Source organism: Cicer arietinum, chromosome 2 (assembly GCF_000331145.2).
Source record: "Cicer arietinum cultivar CDC Frontier isolate Library 1 chromosome 2, Cicar.CDCFrontier_v2.0, whole genome shotgun sequence".
Lineage (NCBI taxonomy): Eukaryota > Viridiplantae > Streptophyta > Magnoliopsida > Fabales > Fabaceae > Cicer > Cicer arietinum.
The window spans coordinates 38,055,500-38,080,480 of NC_021161.2; the positions used below are offsets into that span (position 1 = coordinate 38,055,500).

At 27.9% G+C, this 24,981-nt stretch overlaps 1 protein-coding gene and 1 pseudogene across 1 annotated transcript; one reads left to right on the plus strand and one right to left on the minus strand.

The window, feature by feature from the left end:
• The first annotated feature begins 11,563 nt into the window (after window positions 1–11,563).
• LOC101508660 (low affinity inorganic phosphate transporter 8-like) lies at window positions 11,564–13,574 on the plus strand. The gene is given in 5 exon segments (XM_073365012.1): window positions 11,564–11,669; window positions 11,672–11,698; window positions 11,701–11,802; window positions 11,805–12,228; window positions 12,322–13,574. Coding segments are annotated over 5 exon segments (1,500 nt in total). The 3' UTR covers window positions 13,163–13,574.
• A 1,488-nt stretch (window positions 13,575–15,062) lies between these two features.
• LOC101508347 (cucumisin-like) lies at window positions 15,063–17,829 on the minus strand (annotated as a pseudogene).
• Between the last annotated feature and the right edge of the window lie 7,152 nt (window positions 17,830–24,981).

The window sequence follows — 24,981 nt, forward strand, 5'->3', positions numbered from 1 at the left end:
TCTTTTTTTTTTCAAAGGAGAAAATCATAATATTTTATTTCATAAATTAATTTTGCAAACTTGTATTTTAGTGTAGATCGATATAGCATGCATGAGAATTCAAGTACGTAGCATTTCTAGTATTATCAGTGGGAAAACGTGAACAATTTGACTTATGATGGTCACTATACTACTATTTGAGGTTTGTTACTTTGTGTTCACCTTTCTTACTTTTTTAATTTTTTTTTTATTTTGAGTATATTGGTGTTTTTGACACGAAAGGAGTATGTATTGTATTATGCTTTATAAACTTTGTGTTTGAAATCCATCGATCAAGGGAAAAAAGATTATGTTGATAATCAAGATTAAGAAGATATTGATATTCTTGAAAATTCATGTTAACAATATATATTAAATAATATCTCACTGTGAGAAAGAAGAGAGAGAGAGAACCTGCGAATGAGAGAGTTATACTTACAAAACACTTACAATTGATGGAAGGAAATGTGGTGTTATAACTTTTATGATATGTCATTCACAGTACTCAGTTATTTGATTAGTTAAATTCCTTTTCTAATTTTCTTAGTTACAAGTTAGTTGTTTTCTTTATCTGCAATCAATATATATGTATATATGCTAAGTGTGCATTTGTAAACAAGTTAGTTGATAGTTTAAATTTTTAACTAAAAATAATATGTATAGTAACATGGTTTTTTCTTTCTTGTTTTGTCAATTTCACAGTTATGAACATAATATATAAGAAATGAGAGCTAGGAGTATAAACATCAAAATGCGTCTAGTATGTATGTAAGTATGTATGTATGTATGTATGTATGTATGTATGTATGTATGTATGTATGTATGTATGTATGTATGTATGTATGTTATGGAACCTCTTATTATATATTTTTTAGGAAGAAAAGAGATTTTAGTAGTGACTTGTATTGAAGATGTTTTGTCAAAAAGAAGCAAGAGAGTATATATATTGAATAAGAAACAAAAGTATAATAATACTAAGAGAGAAAGATTATAAGAGAGTAAGGGGTGAATAACTATGATAGTGACTTTGTAATGAAGGTGAGGCTTTATATTGTGAAAAATAAGATTAATATATATATATATATATATATATTGAAGAAGAAAACAACAAGAAAGAGTATATGGATATTGAGATAGAGATTATGAGTGAGTGAGGGGTGAAGAACTATGATCGACTAACACAAGTATTTATAGAGGAAAATAAGAGATGAATGTGTGAGTCAAGTATCATGCGTGCCCCTCGATGGTAAGATTCTCTCATTTATAATTTCTTTATCAACTTTACTTCTTTTTTATCAGCATTAAAATATTACCATTAATTTTATTGGTTTACTATTTAGTGACATTTTTCTATAATTATGGTGTATAAATATTATGTTTCTTTTTTCCTCTTGCTATTCACTAATACACACACAGCTACAAAAAGTATCATATAAGTAACTTTCATTCTTAGTTTACATGTTTAGCATTTGAAGGGATTACATTATTATTAATATTATTGGTGATCACTCTCATATCTTAGACTTTGTTTGTGTATAGTATCCAACAATCAATTATATAAAGTGATCACATCATTATTTATATTTAAATAATTTTAAGGTAATTTAAAGCTTAAAATATATATATATATATATATAGTGTAGATCGATATATATCATGCATGGGAAATCAAGTACGTAGCATTTCTAGTATTATGGGCTAGAAAACGGGAACAATTTGGCCTATGATAGTTAGTATACTACTATTTGAGGTCTGTTACTTTGTGTTCACCTTTCTTACTTTCTTCTTATTTTAAATTTAATAGTGTTTTTGACAGGAAAGGAGAATGGAGTGTTATGTTTTTATAAACTTTGTGTTTAAAATTCATCGATCAATGGGAAAAAGATTATATTGATAACCAAGATAAAGAAGATATTGATATTCTTGAAAATTTATGTTAAAAATATATATTAAATTTATTAGAAAAATATATAAAATAAATAAATTATGCTCTATTTTTAGTCTAAGTTTCACACTTAATGCAACATATTTTGGTTTATAAAAGTCAATTGTAAAACTAAAAAGTTAAAAAAAAAAAATTATTCTACAATATATACTCAACATTGAGTAAGTTATTCATAACCTCACTACTATATTTTTTATACTAGACCTTGCTACTAATTTAGTTTTCAAATTTTTCAGTAAGCAATTTAATAATTTATTACTAATAATTAGTAATTAATAGTATTTTCATCAATTTTATATAATAATGTTCCTTTATATTTATAAAATATGTATGTGTCAATATTAAGAGAGAGAAACAGGGGCATGGGCCCTGCTGGATTTTGTAATACTATTAAGTATGGACAACTAATTATACTATAATTAATTCAATTATATATTTAACTCATATTTTTAGCACTTACTAATTTATTATGTAGTTGTATTTGTTAAGTAAATTCAACAATTTCACTGAATTTGGATGAGTCAAAAAAATAAATCTCAAAACTTATGAGTCTCTCTGTTTTTTATTCCAACACACATATTTTCTATCTTCAATTAACTTGAATAAATGTTGCACTTTTGTCTTAGGACCTCTCGCATGCAGTTGAATCATACTCATGTTTGTATATTTTCAAGATATGAGTAACATTGTTCTTGTCTCAATCTTGCAATGTGAGTAATATATGTTTCGATGCATCATTATATTTTGGTAAGTTTTGAATATGTTTTTTCTCTTCTCCATCTAAATATCTAACAAATGTATGTCCCTCCAAAATATTAGGTAATGCATGGTTTTGAACTCCACAATTACTTTAATTGTCCATTCAAAACTATCTTTTAATGATTTTGATCTAAACTTGAAGGGCAACCACACTTTTTTGTTGAACTTCAAGTTGAACTATGGACACGTTTGTATTTTTCTCCTTTGTCACAATATAATATTAATTTATTTTTCAGTTTTCTCTCTTCGGTATTTTTATCTCATCTAATGATGATAACATTTTCCTTTGTCTCAAATATCTGAAATAAAATATAAAATAAATTATAATAATTAATCACAATAATAGTTTTTAACAATATTAATTATAAGTATTCCTACCTAACCTATGGTGAAAATGTTGGTAGTATCATCACAAGTTTAATCACATCATAGTAGCGATTAATCCATATATGTTAAAAATTATATAAATAAATTAAATAATTTTAAAATGATTTCTTTTCAAAAAATATGGTTTGTATCGAAAAACTTTTTCACAAGTTTCTCGCTACATAGGAGTTTATTGAAAAACTTCTGAAATGTTTCTGATAGTTTCCATGTTCAACATTTTATACCGGAAAACTTTTTTAAAAAAATATGGTAGTTTTCGGATTAATTTGGTAGTTTCTGGATAAAATGTGTCATATATAATATTTTTTTTCAAAAATAAATCTTATATTATGATTAAACAATAGTAATAGTAAAAATAATTTGCATTTTTCTGTGATCTAACAAAAGATTAAATAAAGAAAACTAATTAATAAAAGTTTCACTAACATATAAATAATAACACATTACTTATGATTGTCAGAAATATTTTTTGTGGTATTTTATATAAGATATTTACTATGTTTAATATTTATTATTTTTTAAAATATTTTTTTATTAATATTTCAGTTCAAATGTAATATTGGTCTCCTATTTTGCATAAAATGAATTTTTTATTTTTTAATTTTTGAAACCGATTTTTTATCCTCTATTTTGTCTAAAATGAATATTTAGTTTTCTTATTTCTAAAATCGTTTCTTGTCCCTATTAACTAATTATTGAAAACTTTTGTCTCCACTATTTTTCATTATGAGAAACTGTCAGTAGCTTATTTTTAATATTATTTTTATTTATATATTAAAAAGAATCTTATATATAAATTAAAATATTTAAATTTTAATTTATTAAAAAACTATTAAAGATTTATTTCATTTATAATAATATTTAACTTGTTTATATATTAAAATATAAAAAATAATTTTATTAATAAAAAAAATATATAAAAATTATTAAAATATCCAACAAAAATTTAAAACTTTAAAATATGTAAATAACATATTTAAATTTTTTATTTATTTTAAATTAAATATATTAAAAATAAATTTTACATTAGAATAAATAATAAAACATAAATATTAAAATTTAAATAAACCAAATTTAAATATTTTATAGTTTAAAGTTACTGTTGGATAAAATAAATAATTATAAATATTTTATTTTTAATTTTATCTATTTAAACGAATGAATATTATTTTTTTTTTGTCAAAAAAATACTCACACACCATAAGAAAATTAAAAATTAAAACAATGTTGTATCAAGATGAAAAAGAGAAATGTAGACACAAAAACATATATATAATTCACTTATTTAATTTAAATAAAAGAGAAAGAAAGACAATTTATAAGAGTTATTTTGGATTAAAATTTGCTCCTAAATCAGTTATCTAAAAAAAATAGAAAAATAGAACAAAAGAAATGATGAAAAGGAGGCGGCTCGGGCCGGCTTGGTTGAAAGTCTTTTCTATAAGATAATTATGATTTTTTTTTTATTCATTGCATAGATAAGACTTAAGAATTATGTTTTATGAATAAAAATTTAATAAAATAATATTTTTGTAAAGAAATTAGAGGCTTTTTTATACCAACAATAATATTTTATTATAATTTTATTTAAATTCTACATTTTTTATTTTATTAGTTATAAAATATTTCAATTAAATATATCAATAGTTATATTTTTCTATAACTGTGAGACTTTTTACTTATTGTACAATTAAATATTTTTATTTTTTAAATTTAAATATACATTAAAAAGTAATTTTATTGTTCCAAGACTTAAAGTCCTAGATTCGTTAGTTTTGGATTTGGGTCAGCACATATTAGGACAATTACCAAAATGTGTGTAATTATTGATGTTCTTTTTTTTATATTAACAAACGAGCTAAGCAAACAAACTCCGAAGATAGCTTTGGCATGTGTTATGCGCTTATGCTTGCCAATTTTATAAGTCTATTAGTTATTCTATAATATGTTAGAAGAATAAAAAATTTGATAGTTAAAAATATTTTTAGAAAAAGAAAATTCTCAAAAACCAAAAAGGTCATAAAATTTTATGGACTTAGGTGAATCTATGAGTTTATTTTTTTTTTATCAAAAATCCATATTTAAAAAAAAAATCAAAAAAATGTTTTCAACGAAATTTTTTGGTCGAAAAAAAAAATCAATTTTTTCAACAAAATTATTTTTTAATTTTGTTCACAAAATTTTTCAAAAAAAAAAATATTTTTAGATTTTTTTGGGAAATTTTTCTAATTTATTTTTAGAAAAATAAATATTAAAAGTTAAAAAAAAAAAACTCAATTAATAAAATATTGGATCTGGAAGCCCCTGAACCTCCTCCCTTAATCCCACTAAAATAATAGGTTGAAGTCTTAAAAATTTTATTTCAATAGAATACCTAATATTAGGGATTAATATGAGATTTTAGAAAGAATATTTGAGACTTTGAGACTTTATTTACAGCTCTATTTATGGCCACAATTACTCCTCCTCCTCTTGATCACTCTCTCCATTATATATGTTAAAGGCTACAAAATAACTTCTCTCACAAAATTTATTAACATAAAATTGTGTGTATGATTATCTTCTTTGTTGTAGAAGGAGATATATAAATGTAAGAAAACTATTACCGGAAGAAGAGGAAAACTAAATAAGGGAACAAATAGTTTGTGTCAAAAAGTATAAGATATATAATTTCGGCTCACTTGATAATTAAGAGTATTTCTCTAATCTAAAGCCATTGATTTGTATTATACGATTAATATTTATTATTCTCGCTTCTCACATTAGCAAAAAAGTGTTTACTGTTGTTGCTCCATATATGGATATGATTAAATAAAATTTTAATTTTAATAAAATCTTACTATTTTATTTTTAGTTTTTTTAAAAAAATTCATCAACTTTTATTTCATTTAAAATTTTTTATTTGAATTTTTTATCTTTAATTTTAAATTAACTATTGTATATCATTTTAAAAAAATTTATATTAATATTTAATATATGTTTAACAACTTTCTTATACAAAATTAGAATTTTTCAACAAATATCAAATTAAATATGAAAATTTAAGCTTTTTACACTTAAAATTTATTTTTAAATTTTGTTTGTTAACAAAATTCTAAAAAATTTATAGGATTTTTTTTATAACATTGTTAACATTATTGCAAAAATGCATTCAAAATACAAAAGTAGAACGTATGTCGACAACAACTTTTACATTGCCACCAAGTAGAACTTGTTGGATCTTTTTGTTGGGGGTATGCTGCAAATCTTCAACAAGAAGATGAACTTTATGGTGATGAAAGTTGTCCAAATAAATTCCAAAACGTGTGTAACACATTAAACTTTAGGTTCGATTTGCCCCCACCAATCTATATATATTGGATGCAAACGGGTTAACCGGCAAATCCCATTTAGGATACTTGGTATTTTTGAAGTGAATTGCACATTCATTTCAAGTCTATTGATCAATGATAGTTTACAGAATAAAGTTCATTCGTTTACTCTCGTGCACTAGAGAAAAGAAGAAATGACTCAGAAATATTTTTGACATAATCTTAATTCATGTATCATGAATTTTATCTTGTTTATCTTGTGTTCTTTCTGTCTTTAAAGTATCTCTATTTATTGAGATACTCATACCAATTGGTGAAAAAAAAACAACTCTTCAACTCATACCAATTGGTGAAAGAAAACAACTCTTGAAAAAAATTGTAACTTTTGATAACTTAAAAGATGCATTAGTTTGAATTAAATCCAAACATTGCAACCACTTGACCAAGTAGTACATTAAATTATTTAATTTTGCTACATTAATATAGCTATTAGAGAATTACAAATATATTTTAAAAATTTCCTTCACAGAACTATAATCGTCGACACTTCCATTGTCACGACCATCAATTATAAGATAGTTCACATATTGAATCCTAATCCAATATGACCCATCATGGAAGGCTTCCTTAGGAGGTGCAATCATGTTTCCTTCAAGCTACAATATAAGAGAATACAAGATAAATTAATAAAAATGCACCTCGCATCACATTGTTGGTATGCATAATAATTATTTGTTAATTACAACAACAAAAAAAGTACTCAAATACGAATTGAAGTGTAGGAGTAGGAGATTGGATCTCTTAAGCTGCACATAACGGCAGTTACGGGATCCATTAGTCACGTCCCACTTATTAGCTTTATCACCTTAACCTTAAATTTTGATATATTTCGTTTGGTAACTATTACAACTAAAAAATATACACTCCGTTAGTTACGTTTCATTATCACTCTTATTTATTATATTTCGATTCATCAATTTTTTTTTATTAATTACATTTAATAAAAATATTTGAGTAAATGAAATTTTTTATTATTAAAATTAAATCAACTAACATTTTTTTAAAAATTGTACACACTTCAAATGAGATATTTAAAAAATTGTTGAATTGAAGCTTTGTCCGTATAAAAATCTGATGTAATCAATTTCACTGACATCGTATATTAAACTAGGATTGACAATCTTAATAGGGTGAATTGGACCTGCGCCATAAGCGAATTCAGCATCAGGATATTTATGGAAGTCATCGGTTTATCTGCAACACATAAATCAAACAATGTTTATATTAGATTAGAAGTTATTTTGACAATCTTTCAAAAATATTCTTTATTTACATCTAACAATAATATATGTCACTTGTAAGTAATTTAGAATTCTTTCTATTTATTGTTATAAGTAATTTTACATTACCATATTATTCCTCTTAGCTCAATTTTAAAATATCTTCACTAATTTTTAACTTTTGTTTTTATATTGCCTATTCTTTCAAAATTATTTATATCAAATCTAAAACAAACAAATGATAAAGTGTGAGAGATGAGAGACAAAGTTAAAGAAGAAAAGAAAAATTAAGCAAAAATAAAAAGATAAAAGAGAGAATTACTTAAGAGATAATGTCAAAAATAAAATAAAAATTTAAGAGTAAATAAAATTGTGATCAGATAAATTCAGACTTATTACCATCACTGACATGTTAAGCTATGTATATATCCAATCCAATGGTTCAAAATTAACAAATGAAAATAAACCTATTTAATATATCTCTCAAGAACATTTGTTAGAAAATATATATCTCAAAAACAAATGAAAATAAAGAAAATTAGTAAAGCAGTGGTAGCATGCTCAAGTATATGCTACTCTTATTCATTGACAATTATTAGGCGGAAAATTCTGTTATAATTATTATTGGAGCTAGTTTAGGGAGTATGATTGTGTTTGTATATTTTTTTTTTGGCTTGTTTGTACAAGTTCTCTTAACTTGGAACTGTATTATTATAATTTTTGTCCTATGCATATCTTGTGCTGTTGAACTACATAATTAATAACAAGGTTTATTTTACCTCTTAAAAAAAAAAAATCATGAACAAGATTTACTAAATATTAGCTCACATAGTTTAATAATAACTTGTGATATTTAGAAAACATAACAATAACAGACCAAAAGTGTACCATAACAATAACAGACCAAAAGTGAACCAATTAATCTAAGACAAAAATGCTTTTTTTATTTCAACATTATAACAAAGTTAAAAAATAACTAGTGATTTTTAATTAATGAATAATTTAGTTAAAAGACAAACAATTTTAAAAATCACAATTTCTTTTAAATATTAATTAATAAAACTAAATATGTACTAAATTTAGTTTTCTTTATAAATGGATATATTAATTCTTGTGTAATATTACTAAGTTTTTATCATTCTAAGTTTTTATCGGTGGTCATTAGAGCTGAACGAATAGCAGGTGACTATGTAGGATGATATGACTTGATATACCCTACTGTACCAGATACATGTGGAGATGCCGTTGATGTTCCGGAAAAAACATTAAACTCTAATTTTTAATTATCACCGTCAACTTCAAACATCAAATAATGGTTTTGATTATAAGAACCTAGTCTTCAAATTTGTAGTACCAATATATCAAATCGAAAACGTATTTAGTATTTATCACATGTCAATGTCCAAAATCGATAAAACACCAAGACACTAATTTCTTTCAATACTTTTATTTTCTTATAACTTATTATTAATTTCTACATATCAGTGCATCATAGCAAAACATTACTATTGAAGCTTTTACATGAAACAAGAAAGAATGCCAAAGCAGTGTTACACATGCTTACCATGTGGCTGGTCTTGAAGTTAGGATATTCTTTGAGCTGAAAACAGTGAGTTTCAATAATTGAGGTGTTAATTCAAATTCATTGAAGAAAAAGAAAAAGGACTATAAAGTACACTTCTTTGAGCTGATGGAGGGACTAAAGTACACTTTCTAATGAATATAAAGAAATTCCCTAATAAAATCAGTTCATATATGTTTTCAAAAACAAGTGAGATGGAGAAAAAAAAAAAAAGCATAATGATAATTAAGAATCACAGAATCCAAGAAAAAATACAACTAAAAAAAACAAGAAAAAGCAAAAGTTAGATTATATAAATATCATTCTTTGCCAAAAAGTAGGCTCCATTCTCCAAATTTGAATAGATATACTGTAAGTCATTTCATTAGTGTTGATTTTTGGTCTTTCCCACCTTACTTGGTCATGAACCAGATTTTGCTTTTTGGTCAAAACTCATTAAATGAAGATGTCAATGTGATGTTTCTGAATTATGTGAATGGTAAGATTGTCGGTGCTTAGTACTATACTAGTACGCATTATCCATCAAGGATATTTATCCATCAGCTAGTGGACTTGTTTACAAGGCTTCTAAAATGAATGCTATTGAAGAGGTTTTTCAACTCTCGATAAAAAGACAAAAGAAGTTAAATGCAGGCAGCTAGTGGACTTGTTCACAAGGAAATAACCACCAAATTATGGGAACTGATAAAATGACAAAAGAAGTTTAAATGCAGGCAGCATTATGTAAATCTAAAATCTTAAGTTACCTTGATGTGTGGATCTAAGAATAGATTCTGACTCAACTTCAAATTCTTCATTTATTTTCACGTTTTTGGAGTTTAAAAATTCATTCTTCTATCTATTGGCATCGTCAACTCTATTTTTCTTCGTTGGAAAGACAAGGTATTTCTAAAACTCTCGACATTGTCGTTTTCGTTAAAGGTTTTGAAGTTGTATACTAGGTTGTACCAGAGTCTGGTATGCGGTTGATATTTTTTAAATACTTACCACTACTGGATTTACGCACCTGATAGGTGTTAATGCAGACTACAATTGTCAGTTTTTTGCATAATTGAATTTTAATTTGTGTTAAATATTTGTAGTTAGTACTTATAGTTGTGCTTGAAGCTAATTCAAAACATTCACCAGCAGCCGATTTGAAATCTAAGCATGCAGCTGAACCAAAACCTGAGCCTACAGTTGAATAAACACCTGAGCTCGTACGTACCAGGAAATCAAAGGAGTCAGTTGATTTGAAAAAAAAAATTAATTTTGAATTAATTGATTTTAATTAAAGGTGAGTTTAATGTAAAATGATTCATGTTTAGATATAATCACGTAAAAATGAGAGACCGATAAACTTTAATACAAAAATTAAGTTCGAACTCAAAAGCTATAAATCTTAACTTTAAATCAAAATCAATTGTTGAGGTAGAATCAATTCAACTCAAAAAATACCTAAAGACATCATAATCAATTTTACACCTCTAGGATAGATTTTGGTCCTCCAAAAGTAAAAGTAAACATCCACTTAATTCCTTTCAACCAAAAGTAGCCTTTGATTAATTCAAAATTGTATATATTGTGCAATGTAACAATGTGAAAGATAAAAAGTAAAAAATAAAAAGGCTTTGCCTTGTAGTTGACGAAGATTATTATCAATTCAACCAAGTAAAAATACTCTGAAACTTACTCTGAAACTTCATGGATTTGGTCTATCTTCACGCCTACTCTTGAATATTCACAAGGAAATAACCACCAAATTATGGTAACTGATAAAAAGACAAAAGAAGTTTAAATGCAGGCAGCATTATGAAAGACAATGTAAAACAAAAGTTGATATACTTTTTTATATTAACTTTATAACTAGCTAGCTTATGGTTAATGCATTATGACATATTATTACTCATTAACCATCTAAACATCAAGGATTCGTAAGAGACTTAGACACCACATCTCAACCCAAAACCTTAAGGCTTTAAATTTATGGGTCATTCTCCTTATATATCCAATATTTCCTTCACTCCTAGTCAATGTATGGGACTAACCACTCATAATTGAATTCCAACCGGAAAAATTTCAATCATTAATGCCAAACAAACAATGTGTTTTCACAAATATCAATGCATAAATTGATATTTACTCACAATGATTTCAGAAAGCATTATCATTTGTCAAAATCCCAAGAGACAAAAAAATGTTCACTAAATAAGTCCTTATATAAACTATATGATGTCCTTCTTTACTTTCTTGTTCACATGTTCACATTACAAAGTTAACAAACTATCCATTGTTCAATGCCATGGCCATAAACCATGGTGTTCTTTCATCTCTTGACAATGCCAAGACACAAAGTTATCATTACATGGCAATTGTGATAGCCGGAATGGGATTTTTCACCGATGCATACTCTTTTGCATCACTGCAGTAACAAAGCTAATGGTCGATTGTACTATTTCGATCCGACTGGCATTGCATTGTGTGGCACCCTAGCAGGGCAGCTCTTCTTTAGCTGGCTTGGTGACAAGCTTGGTAGAAAAAAGTTTATGGCATAACTCTTGCTACTATGGTTGGTTTCGCCTTAGCATCAGGCCTTTCCTTCGGTTCGACATCAAAAACTGTGGTTACTAGTCTTTGCTTCTTTAGATTCTGGCTAGGATTTGGAATTGGTGGAGACTATCCTTTATCAGCAGTGATCATGTCAGAATATGCTAATCAGAAAACAAGAGGAAGTTTTGTTGCAGCCGTTTTCGCTATGCAAGTTGTTGGAATATTGGTTGCTGGTGGTGTAGCTATGTTGGTTTCCAAACTATTCTTATCAGCTTATCCAGCTTCTGATTTTGAGACTGGTCCTTTGTTATCTACTCAACCAGAAGGTGATTTTGTTTGGAGAATTGTGCTTATGTTCGGTTCAGTTCCCGCGGCTTTTACGTATTATTGGAGGATGAAAATGCCAGAAACTGCTAGGTATTACCAAATATCTTATTTATTAATTGATAACTTGATCAATAAGGAATACAAGGAGATAACTAACTTAACTAACTTTATTGATAAAACTAGGTACACTGCATTGGTAGAAGGAGATCATAAAAAAGTTCTTGAAGATATGGCCAAAGTTCTTAATAACAACATAGTTTTAGAAGAATCAAATGCCAAAATTGTACATGGTTTTTATTGGATATTGCTTTCTATAGTCTTCAAGGATATTTATCCATCAGCTAGTGGACTTGTTTACAAGGCTTCTAAAATGAATGCTATTGAAGAGGTTTTTCAACTCTCGAGAGCGATGTTTGTGGTTGCCTTGCTCACCACGGTACCTGGATACTGGTGCACGGTTTTCCTCATTGACAAGATTGGACGGTTCAGAATTCAACTTGTTGGATTTCTTGTAATGTTTGCTTGTATGTGGTTTCTTGAACGCAAGTATAGATCATTCTGGGGAGAATCTGAATGCGGAAAAGATGCGAAATATGATTATTGTAAAGGAAACCTTATCATGTTTGCTATACTTTTTGGACTTACACTATTTTTTGCTAACTTTGGACCTAATAGCACTACATTTATAGTTCTGGCCGAGCTCTTTCCTGCGAGGTTCCGTTTGACATGTCACGGGATATCAGCTGCGGCTGGAAAATCAGGAGCTATTCTTGGTGCTTTTGTGGTGCAAAGCTATATAGACAGTGCTCATGATAAAACAAAGGGGATCAAGAAGGCTATTATGGCGCTTTTGGTCGTCAACTTGCTTGGATTCTTTTGCACTTTCTTGGTGCCTGAAACACAAGGTCGATCACTTGAAGAAATCTCGGGAGAGGAGAAAGAATTCGAGGAAAACAATACTTCGAGCGAGGTGAAAAATGATGAAAAAGAGGGAACAAGAAACACTAGTTTTGAATTGAAATAATCTCAAAGATACTTTATTGTACAACAACTTTTTAACAAATAAATCCTACAATATGAAAAGTAGATGTTATACTATTTTTATGTGGAAAATGGAATGACACCTCTTAGGATGTAACGAAAGAGGGAAGATAGAAGAAATAGGAAGAAAAGAGAAGTAAATCAAAAGAAGGAAAAAATAAAAAAGATATACAGAGAAGTGTGAATCATGAGAATTGCTGAACAGCAACTCGTTTGTTTGCACACGGGGACTATTCTTTGGAAAATAATGAGAATTTGAGATTTGTGAAGACAACTGACAATCCACTATTTCAATAAGAATTGGGTATGAATTTGATAATCAACTTACTGTAATTTCAAATATACACTAAACAATACTTTCATGTTCTCTCATCCCTAGTTCATGTTTCATATGCACTTGACAACCAAGTTAATTAATTATCACACTACATATTTGCCCTGTTTTCAAATATAACAATAAAGACCCAACAAGATATCATAAGTAAATGATGGGAGTTTAGTAATTGGAATAGCAACAGAAACAGGAACAGAAAAGTGATTGCAGAAATTCGAGTCCCTCTTGCACGTTGTTTTTGGCAATTTTTTAATTTGATTTGCTTTTGGAACAATTTCAAAGCAATTAATGTTTGGGTCTTATGTTGAAACTTTATGTTGGAATATCAATAATATTCGTACTGTAATGAAGTTGACATCTTGGAGATTCTTTGGTTTTCTCATTCTAGTTAAATGTAATCTTTAAAATATATATTGGAGACTCTTTCATTCTTTCATTATAGTCACGTGCAATCTTTAAAATATATAAGAGTTTATTTTTTACAATTTGTGTTTTCGCATGGAAAACTATATATTGTCATTTCAAGAGTTACATTAAAGAAGAATTTGAAGATGATTAAGCCAGACAAACAAACACCACTTTAAATGTAATTTACAAAAAAATGCATTTAAAACTAAAAAATATGTAATTTTATAACATCATTGTTAATCATATAGGTTATTTTGTTTTTTTAATTATGTTGAAAACAATGATTTAAAATCGAAATTTTGTGCTTAATTATAAATCCGAGTCATATCAACTTCTAATCTATCTTGAAAAATCCAAGTCATATTGAGACTCGTATTAATGTATTCTAATTTTTTTGATCTAATTTAATTCGATATATCCGAGTCAATTTGATTCTAGTATTGATTTTTGATTTAACATGATGAGATATTCAATTAAATTTTACTTGGTGATTTAAAACCGTGATACTATTGATAGATACAGTGTGTTTTCGAGAGCATGGATGTGTTGCTCTCTTTCTCTCTCTTTGTTTTTCTTATCTTTTACTATAATAAAAGAATAAGAAATTGTGGTTAAAATTTTGTATGCTTCTTTGTAATATGGTAAACATCTACATAATTCCTAAGGTCTTTTTGATGTTGTGTTTCCATCGTTGACATTGATATCTACCTTGCTAAAACTTAAATTATTTTAGAGATGAGAAAAAGCAATATGAAGATCTAAGAACAATATCATGAAAACATATTTCATAATTTTTTTTAACCAGCGTGCAATTTTTTTGATAAATATATATATAATTTATATATCCAAGCCAATGGTTCAAAATTAACAAATGAAAGTAAACCTATGAAAATAAAGAAAATAGTAAAGGGAGTATGATTGTGTCTGTATATTTTGTTTTGATTTGTCCTCTGCACATCATTGTGTCCTCTTAATTTGGAACTGTATTATTATAATTCTTGTCCTCTGCACATCTTGTGCTGTTGAAGTATATAATTAATAAAGGTTTATTTTACCTCTTAAAAAAAAATCATGAACAAGATTTACTCAATATTAGCTCAGATAATTTAATAATAACTTGTGATATTTAGACAAAAACCTCTCATCCAAGGAATTGGTTGGACAAAAACCTGCAATTTTGGAATACTTCCATTAGCAAATTATATACATTTTAAATTATATACATCAAGTACAAGTTCTAATTTTAATGTATATATATATATAAATATGTAAAATATAAAAATTGTACCTTTTTAAATCTTTTTTGTAGAGGGAAAAACAGTTTTTGTAAAATGTGAGAACTAAAATTACTTTAAATTTTTATGTGACAAAAGTTGAATGATAATAATTTTATAGAGACTCCTTACATATATTTTCCCTTTAATGTTTGCTCATATTGTCAAAGGTTTACATCAAAGTTTAACTTCAATAATATCACGATCACGGCTATATACCTGGATTGCCGTCTCTTGAACTCTGCTTCCTTATTTGGGACATCTCCAGTGTAGATAATAGGATACATTTTTCCCAAAAGGTCAAATGTATTCAGTGAGATACCATATCATTAAACCAAAATATACACATTATTACTTATGTAATTATCATCTATAAAAAGATAATTTATAATTAAGCATCCAAAATTTCATATTATCAACTTACCAACCAAATTAGCTTAGCTTGCATTCAAGAAATGAGGCTACTGTGTAACTTTATATTTTGAAGTTAGAGAAGATAAAATTATGTATTTACCTCATAAGTGATGTTGTTTCCTAATTTGACTCGTGTGACAAATTTTCTGTTTATTGTCCCAACAGCCACAACAATTGACCAAGGTGAAAATTCTGCAAGGATGCATGGTTTGGACCTTTGTTTCCTGCCGCAAGTACCGTTAGCACTCCATTCTGCATTGCATGAAATGCTCCTATGGATAGTACATCTCTAAAATGGTCATGTTGACGGTCTTTTATTCTGGCAATTGAGACGGATATTATGTCAACCCCGTCTGCAATTGCATCATCGAAAGCGGCAAGAATGTTTGTAGAGCCACATTTAGATGACCAACATGCCTTATAGACGACAATTCTTGCGGATGAAGCCCCACCTCTTGATGTTCCTTGTCCTAAGCCTAACATGTTTGCATGGCTAACTGGGTTGTCGGCTGCTATTGATGTCACATGAGTCCCATGACTCGTCGAGTCTCTTAAAGACAATACCAGGTCAGTATCAATCAAGGCTTCATCAATCAAATAATACCTTGCTCCGATTAATTTCCTACAACAACATATATCAACCATTGTTAGTATAATAGTACTCTTTTTCTCTTACAGCTATATACCTGGATTGCCGTCTCTTGAACTCTGCTTCCTTATTTGGGACATCTCCAGTGTAGATAATAGGATACATTTTTCCCAAAAGGTCAAATGTATTCAGTGAGATACCATATCATTAAACCAAAATATACACATTATTACTTATGTAATTATCATCTATAAAAAGATAATTTATAATTAAGCATCCAAAATTTCATATTATCAACTTACCAACCAAATTAGCTTAGCTTGCATTCAAGAAATGAGGCTACTGTGTAACTTTATATTTTGAAGTTAGAGAAGATAAAATTATGTATTTACCTCATAAGTGATGTTGTTTCCTAATTTGACTCGTGTGACAAATTTTCTGTTTATTGTCCCAACAGCCACAACAATTGACCAAGGTGAAAATTCTGCAAGGATGCATGGTTTGGACCTTTGTTTCCTGCCGCAAGTACCGTTAGCACTCCATTCTGCATTGCATGAAATGCTCCTATGGATAGTACATCTCTAAAATGGTCATGTTGACGGTCTTTTATTCTGGCAATTGAGACGGATATTATGTCAACCCCGTCTGCAATTGCATCATCGAAAGCGGCAAGAATGTTTGTAGAGCCACATTTAGATGACCAACATGCCTTATAGACGACAATTCTTGCGGATGAAGCCCCACCTCTTGATGTTCCTTGTCCTAAGCCTAACATGTTTGCATGGCTAACTGGGTTGTCGGCTGCTATTGATGTCACATGAGTCCCATGACTCGTCGAGTCTCTTAAAGACAATACCAGGTCAGTATCAATCAAGGCTTCATCAATCAAATAATACCTTGCTCCGATTAATTTCCTACAACAACATATATCAACCATTGTTAGTATAATAGTACTCTTTTTCTCTTAATAAATTGAAAATTTTAACATGAGTTAAAGTATAACATATTACTTTGTCACAGGTAAAATTAAAACTTGGGCAATATCCTTTTCATTTGCTTAGTGGTGGACTAAATCCTTTATCATCGAAACTAGGAGATTCTGGCCAGATTCCAGAATCAATCACTCCAATGACAATATCAGATTCAGAGTGTTCTATCTCTACACGTTGAGGAAAGCCTATAAAATCCCAGGATTTTGTGGTAAACAATTTATGCTTCTCCTCGGGAAAGACGGACACCACCCCATCAAGTCCTACGTTACCAATTTTTATGGTCAGCAAATATACAATTATACATGTAGAAAGAATAGATAATTTTTCAATAGAAAAAACTATTGTCTACATATGCAGGCCATTATGTCGGCTTCTTTATCTGTTAGTTTTGCCACAAAGTCGTTGAAGTTGTGTTTGTAATGATGAAGTACAGACTTTGTTGTTGAATTGCTGAATATTTAAATAGTTTACCATTACTTTTCAGTTGCTTTATACGAAAAGTACTAAAAAAAAGTATTTGATGAAAAAATTGATGAAATATAACTTTTTTGCAACTTCTAGTAGCATCTTTTGATACATGAATAGCAAAGAAGTTTCATCATTCATGCTATGGCCGGTGTAGACAATGTAAGTCTACATTAGAATAAAACATATTTAGCATAAACAAGAAAAATGTACTTATTCTAGCCACAAAGTAATTAAGCCCCTAAACACATGAACCAAAATAATTTAATAAAAAGAATATAAGTGTATTTTCTTTCAGGTAATTTGGAGAAGTTGAGTAACATTTCAGCACAAGTGAAGTCAAAGTAAGGAGGAGAAGCAAAACACCATGAGACGCCATTTTCAAACTAGTAATTAATGACACAAAAACAAGTTAGTTAATATTGCATATTATTAACATACATATTAATTACCATATATACAATTAAAGTGTTAATAATATATGTCTGCATATTCCTTTGCATAAATTTGTATATTAAATTATATGTAATTATTTGTTTGAATACACCATTAATCAAGGAAGAAAGCAAAAGAATTTTCATGAAAAGGCAGATAGTATTAACCAAATTGTGTATTATTTGAAAGTTAGCAACTGATTCCAACAATTATAAATCGCATACACTCCACCACGAAACAGATCATGGAGATGCTTTCATTTAGATTTAGAAAATTAATATGTCTAGAGACAGTTTTTCATAAGTAATTTACATTACCATTCCTTCTCAATTGTCACTATGCTAAGACATTTCTTTAATTAGTAGCTATGAAGTGTGAATTGCATGTGAAGTTCATTGATTTAAGCTTTTCTTTTTTCTTTATCTGCATTACTTCTTTTTCTTTCTAACCACAAAATATTGATGATTTTTTTTTTTTGCTGATTTTCAATTTCAATGGTTTGTAAGTTAATTAAGTCAGTTATCTAATTTATTTTAAAACAAAAGTCACTTCTTTAATTATTGTCAATAGCTTTAAGGTGAAGAAAAATGTTAGATTGTAAATATAGATGAAGAAAAATAGAAGGGTACATATAAGAGATGAATGTGCATAAATTGCTTATAATGTCTTCCAATGGTAAAGATTCTCTACATTGTTAACATATGAAGGCATTTCTCTAATTAGTGTGAAGTGTGAATATTAGCTTTAGATGTTTTTACTATATCTATTTTACTCTAGCTTGTACTTCATTTTCTTTCTAATAAGGTTTAATTGATTTATATTTTATTTGATAGAAGAATGTGCTTTGCAAGACTTGCACTATAATATTGCAATAAAGTTTTTCAAGTGTATGCATCATGCATGCATATTCAACTTGCATTTTTAGCAAGATGAGTAGGAAAATATGACCTTGGTGGTCCACTATGTGCAAAGTGAAACTAATTAATAGGTGACTTCATTCGTTCATGCTAATGTTTTTTCTTTATCAACTTTACTTCTTTTTTATCAGCTTGAAAATATTACCACTACTTTTTTTTTACTATTTAGTGACATTTTCTATAATTATGGTGTATATATATTATGTTTCTTTTTTTCTCTTGCTATTCACTAAAACGCAAATCTACAAAAAGTATCATGTAAGTAACTTTCATTCTTAGTTTACATGTTTAGCATTTGAAGGGATTACATTATTATTAATATTATTGGTGACACTCTCATATCTTAGACTTTGATTATGTATAGTATCCAACAACCAATTATATAAATAGATCACGTCATTATTTATATTTAATTAATTTTAAGATAATTTAAAGCTTAGGTGATTTTAGTTTCAAAGTAGTTGTAAGTACCCAACCAAACTCAATATGATTGCTAAGAATTTATTATTATTATTATTATTATTATTATTATTATTATTATTATTATTATTATTATTATTTATCAAAACATTGTTAATTTTTTTTTCGCAGTTAGTATTTGGACCTCCTCTATATAATTTTTTGTTTGAATGGCAACCTCCTCTATTATTTTGTAGAACTTATGAATATATAATTGTTAAAATGTGATGATATACATGAAGCTTACTAGGTATGAAAATGTGGACTTCATAACTTGAACCATAAGTGTAAACTTAATGGACCACAAAATTTCTTTGTTTCAATGTTATAAATCTATTTAACTCATTTTTTTTCTTAGACTAGTAAGTAGTGATTCCCCAAACCAATAACTACCAGAAAAGTAAAGAGAAGAGATAGAAAAGAGAATGTTAGAATAGGAATAGGATTCTCAGATGCTATAATTTATTTGTCTGGAGTATGAGTTAATGTTTTTTAAACATTTCCATACTTTTTTTCAATAATTAATCTTAGTCATTGTGAGAATCATTTCTATATTTGAAGATGATATTCTAAAATATTTATTACATTTGTGTTTTTCTATTTCATGAAACAAAGACAATAATCTGTAACTCTAATTAATAAGCAGTTTAACACGACAAATTAAAGATGTGTGTTTGCTTCGTATCTATGACTATGAAGCACATGTCGTGACAGACATATGACACTAACATTAACACATTAATTCTAATATGTGTCAAACACTGAGACACGTGTCTTCGACCAAAAGTGTCAACAGTAGAAGTATATGATTTATTTTGTTTTTTTAATTACAATATATGAACAACTCATTGCATAAATAATTAAAATTAATTTTTGTCATTCTTAAACTTTCTTACATAGTAAATAAATCAAAGTTTCTTATTTATATTTTAATAAATAAAAATATAACAACACTATATTATATAACCACAAAAATATAAAAATACAATCCAAGTTTAAAATTAAATAAATAAATAAAAACAAAAAAATAAATAAATATTGGAAGAAACAAATTAACTAAAAGCAACAAATTAGAAGATGAAAAAGATATTGAAATTAATTTCTAATGTTAACTTATGGATTGAAAATAGTAAATATATATATATAAAGGACAAACAATGACTCAAACAAAGTAAAGTCTACAAATACTACTATAATTAAGTGATTGTTAATCGTAAAATGTTATTGCTGTAATTTTACTTTTTGATAATTTATATTTTTTCTTAACCTACATATCATGTTTTTTAACTTAACTAGAAAATTATGTTTGCTTTTAAGTTATGTTTTGATTTTGTTTACTTTAATTTAAATTCAATAGAATTTCAGTATATTGGTAAAAGAACAAGTGTTTCAACTATAAAAATTATTACAACATTACAAAATAAAATAAAATAAAATCATTTTAATTCACACAACGCAAGAGTCAGAGTCTAATTTAGATAAAAGGAGAAGAAATATAAAAAGACTTTGAATATAATTAGATATTGACAAGCTGGTTTGACAAGAATGGAAACATAATAACTGAGTATAAAGTAGAAAAGTTTTATATAAGTTATTAGTGATGGCCAATATGAGATATATATTTTAATGGATAATTCAATTAAAGAGAAATACTAATAAGAGTGATTATTTTTTAAAGAGAAATAAATATATTAATATTACTAGCCTTATTGAATTGATACTAAATTGACTCTTGAAAACATTTGTAGTTATCACTCTGCAAATGTCCATAAAAACCTTTCTTATGTGCTAATTTTTTTCATCGTTAGTTTTGACATAATTGTTGTCAATGTTAAGATCATGAAGTCATTGTATAATTTTTAGGGAATGGCAAGTGATATGCCCTTTGCTTGCTTTGAAATCATTGGAGAGAGCTGTAGAAAATATTATTGTATGCATTTTTCTCAAACTCTACTGAAAAGCTTTACTTTAATGAATTTCACATGCAATTTACAATTCATAGTTGTTAATTAAAGAAATGCCTTAGCATAGTGACAATTGAGAGAATCTTACCATTGAGGGACATGCATATACTTGACTCATGTTCATCTCTTCTTTTTCTCTATAAATACCACCTTTTATGCCATTAAGTGTAAGACATCGATAAGTATAACTCTTACTCTCTCTATATATATATCTCTTCTTTATGTTTGTTACTATTTATTAATTAAAAATCACTAGTTATTTATTTCAATTATCTTTTAATATTAACTTTGCTTAATTTTTTCCACTTAATTTATTTCCCTTAATTTAACTTGCAAAGAAACTACACTTTTTAATTAGCTTGGTCGTCATCAATAATTAGTTTTGTATTGTTATGGTACTAATCTAACTATCACATGTAACTATTGAGCTAATATTGAGTGAATATTTATCTTGAGATATAAATAGATTTATTTTTATTCGTTAATTTTGATCCTTTCGATTGGATATCATACATTCATTATCATATGTTTGTTTTGGATTTGATATAAATAATTTTGAAAAAATAGGCAGTTAAAAAAATAGAGGTAAAAAATTAGTAATGATATTTTAAAATTGAGTTTTGAGGAATAATTTATATTTGAATTATAATTTAAATTACTTATGAAAAATTGTCTCTAGACACATTCATTTTCTAAATCTAAATGAAACCATCCCATAATCTATTTTGTGGTGAAGTGAAGGCGATTTATAATTGTTGGAACCAGATGCTAACTTTCAAATAATACACAATTTGGCTAAAACTCTATGCCTTTTCATGAAAACCTTTAACAATATGAACAAACATTAAAGGGAAAATATATGTAAGGAGTCTCTATAAAATTATTATCATTCAACTTTTATCACATAAAAATTTAAATTAAGTAATATATATATATATATATATTAAAATTGGAAGTTGTACTTTTCTAACAACATATTGGACCCAATTATAATACAATCATGTGTGCTCTGGAAAGAGTATTATCAAATAGAGGAAAATTTAAAATGTATATAATTTGCTAATGGAAGTATTCCATGGAGGTTTTGTCCAACCAATTCCTTGGATGAGAAGTTGGTGAAGGGCAAAATTGTGCTGTGTGAAGGTAACATCGGTGGTCCAGAGAGACTGCATATAGAAACAATTTGATGGCCACACTTCCTAAGATTTTAATCACAAAGGAGTTTATCATGGAGAAGATGCCATAGTAGGATGGATTTAGAAGGAGGAATTGGTTTGCTCCAAATTTGCTTGTAATGCGGAAGAGCATTATGGTTCACCTGTAAATAGTATGCATCTTTCAAAATTAAATTTCCAAAATCACTCGGTTTTCAAAAGAATGCCATTAGTTAGAAATTGAGGAATACATATATATTTCAGCTTCGTTTGTATTGAAAGACAATGTTGCAGTAAGATATGAGATGTTCCAAGCACCATTAAAGATAAAATCCTTAACATGAGCGTTTAAAAGAGGGTGCATATTAGCAAGAATGTTAAACATATCCACTATAGGATGAGAGAGCCAAGTGTCAATCTAGAAGTTAATCATGCTACCATCACCAAAATTCCAACAAACATTATCCATCACAAACGGTATATGCTCTCTTAATCCAGATCAAAGTGAAGATCAAATATGATAAGTAGGTTTAAAAGTACTCTTGATTCGACCTTTAAGCAATATGACATATGTTTATCAGTAGAGACCATCTCCCAACATAACTTGAACATCAAAGTTTTATTAAGGGATTTTATAGACCACAATCCAAGTCCACCCGCTTCCACATGGCTCCAGACTTTGTGCGAAACCACAATGAAAAGTTTACGAGTATGGATAATTTTAGACCATATGAAATTTCTATTCCACTAATCGAGAGTATTCAAAAGAGCCTTAAGCCAAGAATAAACTTGCAACGAGTAGATTAACATTCCATAAATAACACTATGATTCCTTATAGCTAATAGATGTCAACTGGTTATATGATTCTAAATTACTTTCGCGATTATGGTTACGCTGCAAACCGTGATATTGCAGCAAAATATAGACACATGCCTCTGCAAATTCGCAACTGCAATTATAATGTCATTGCAGAGTCCTCTAAAACTTTTTATATTGCAGCCACAATTTAAAATTATTTGGAAGTGTTCAATTATGGGATTGAGATTGAAATTAGCTTCTATGACTTACTTGAAACCATGAGTGTGGAGAATCTTTTTGTTGCCAGTGTTAGGAGATTTCTTTTCATCTATAACATACAAGTCTTCTCCATATGGTGTCATTTGAACACCCAATTTCCTTGATGCAGCAACAATTACTTGACAGAATCTGGAAAGAGGATTGCCCCCAGGTTTAAAGTGTCTATATCTTGGAGTTCCAACAAGAAACAGTACAAGAGCAGCAAATGCAGATCCAGCAGAAGCCCAAAACCCAAGAGCCCATAATCCATCATCTTCAAAATAGCCCAAAATGGTGTTTGAGAAAAGTGAACCAAGGTTCAAAGCCAAGTAAAAGTAGCTAAAAAAAGCCACTTTTGAGTAACTCTCCTTTGAGTGATCTTCAAAATTGCTTTAGGGATTGGAGGGTATCAACCAAACATTGCAACATTTGGTGCTGACCAATTTGGAGGGTATCACTCAAATGAGCATCATATAATCATATAACCTTTAGAGCGGGTACTGTTGGTGTTTTGACACAAGGTCACACTTTTACTGATAGTGCCCTTCCTTAATAATTATGTCATTTATATATGTTTCCAATGTACCCGTTTTATTCCTATTTTTTATTTCTCTATTATTTTTGTTTAATTTTTCTTTTTCTTCTCTCACTTTGTCTCTCGTCTCTCGTACATTCATTATCATATGTTTGTTTTGGATTTGATATAAATAATTTTGAAAAAATAGACTGTTGAAAAAATAGAGGTAAAAAATTAGTAATGATATTTTAAAATTGAGTTTTGAGGAATAATTTATATTTGAATAGTAATGTAAATTACTTATGAAAATCTGTCTTTAGACATATTAATTTTCTAAATTTAAATGAAAGCATCCCCATGATCTGTTTTGTGGTGGACTGTATGCGATTTATAATTGTTGGAACCAGTTGCTAACTTTCAAATAATACACAATTTGGCTAATACTGCCTGCCTTTTCATGAAAATTCTTTTGTTGTCTTCCTTGATTAATGGTGTATTCAAACAAATAATTACATATAATTTAATATACAAATTTATGCAAAGCAATATGCAGACATATATTATTAACACTTTAATTGTATATATGGTAATTAATATGTATGTTAATAACACGCAATATTAACTAACTTGTTTTTGTGTCATTAATTACTAGTTTGAAAATGGCGTCTCATGGTGTTTTGCTTCTCCTCCTTACTTTGACTTCACTTGTGCTGAAATGTTACTCAACTTCTCCAAATTACCTGAAGGAAAATACACTTATATTCTTTTTATTAAATTATCTTGGTTAATGTGTTTAGCGGCTTAATTACTTTGTGGCTAGAAT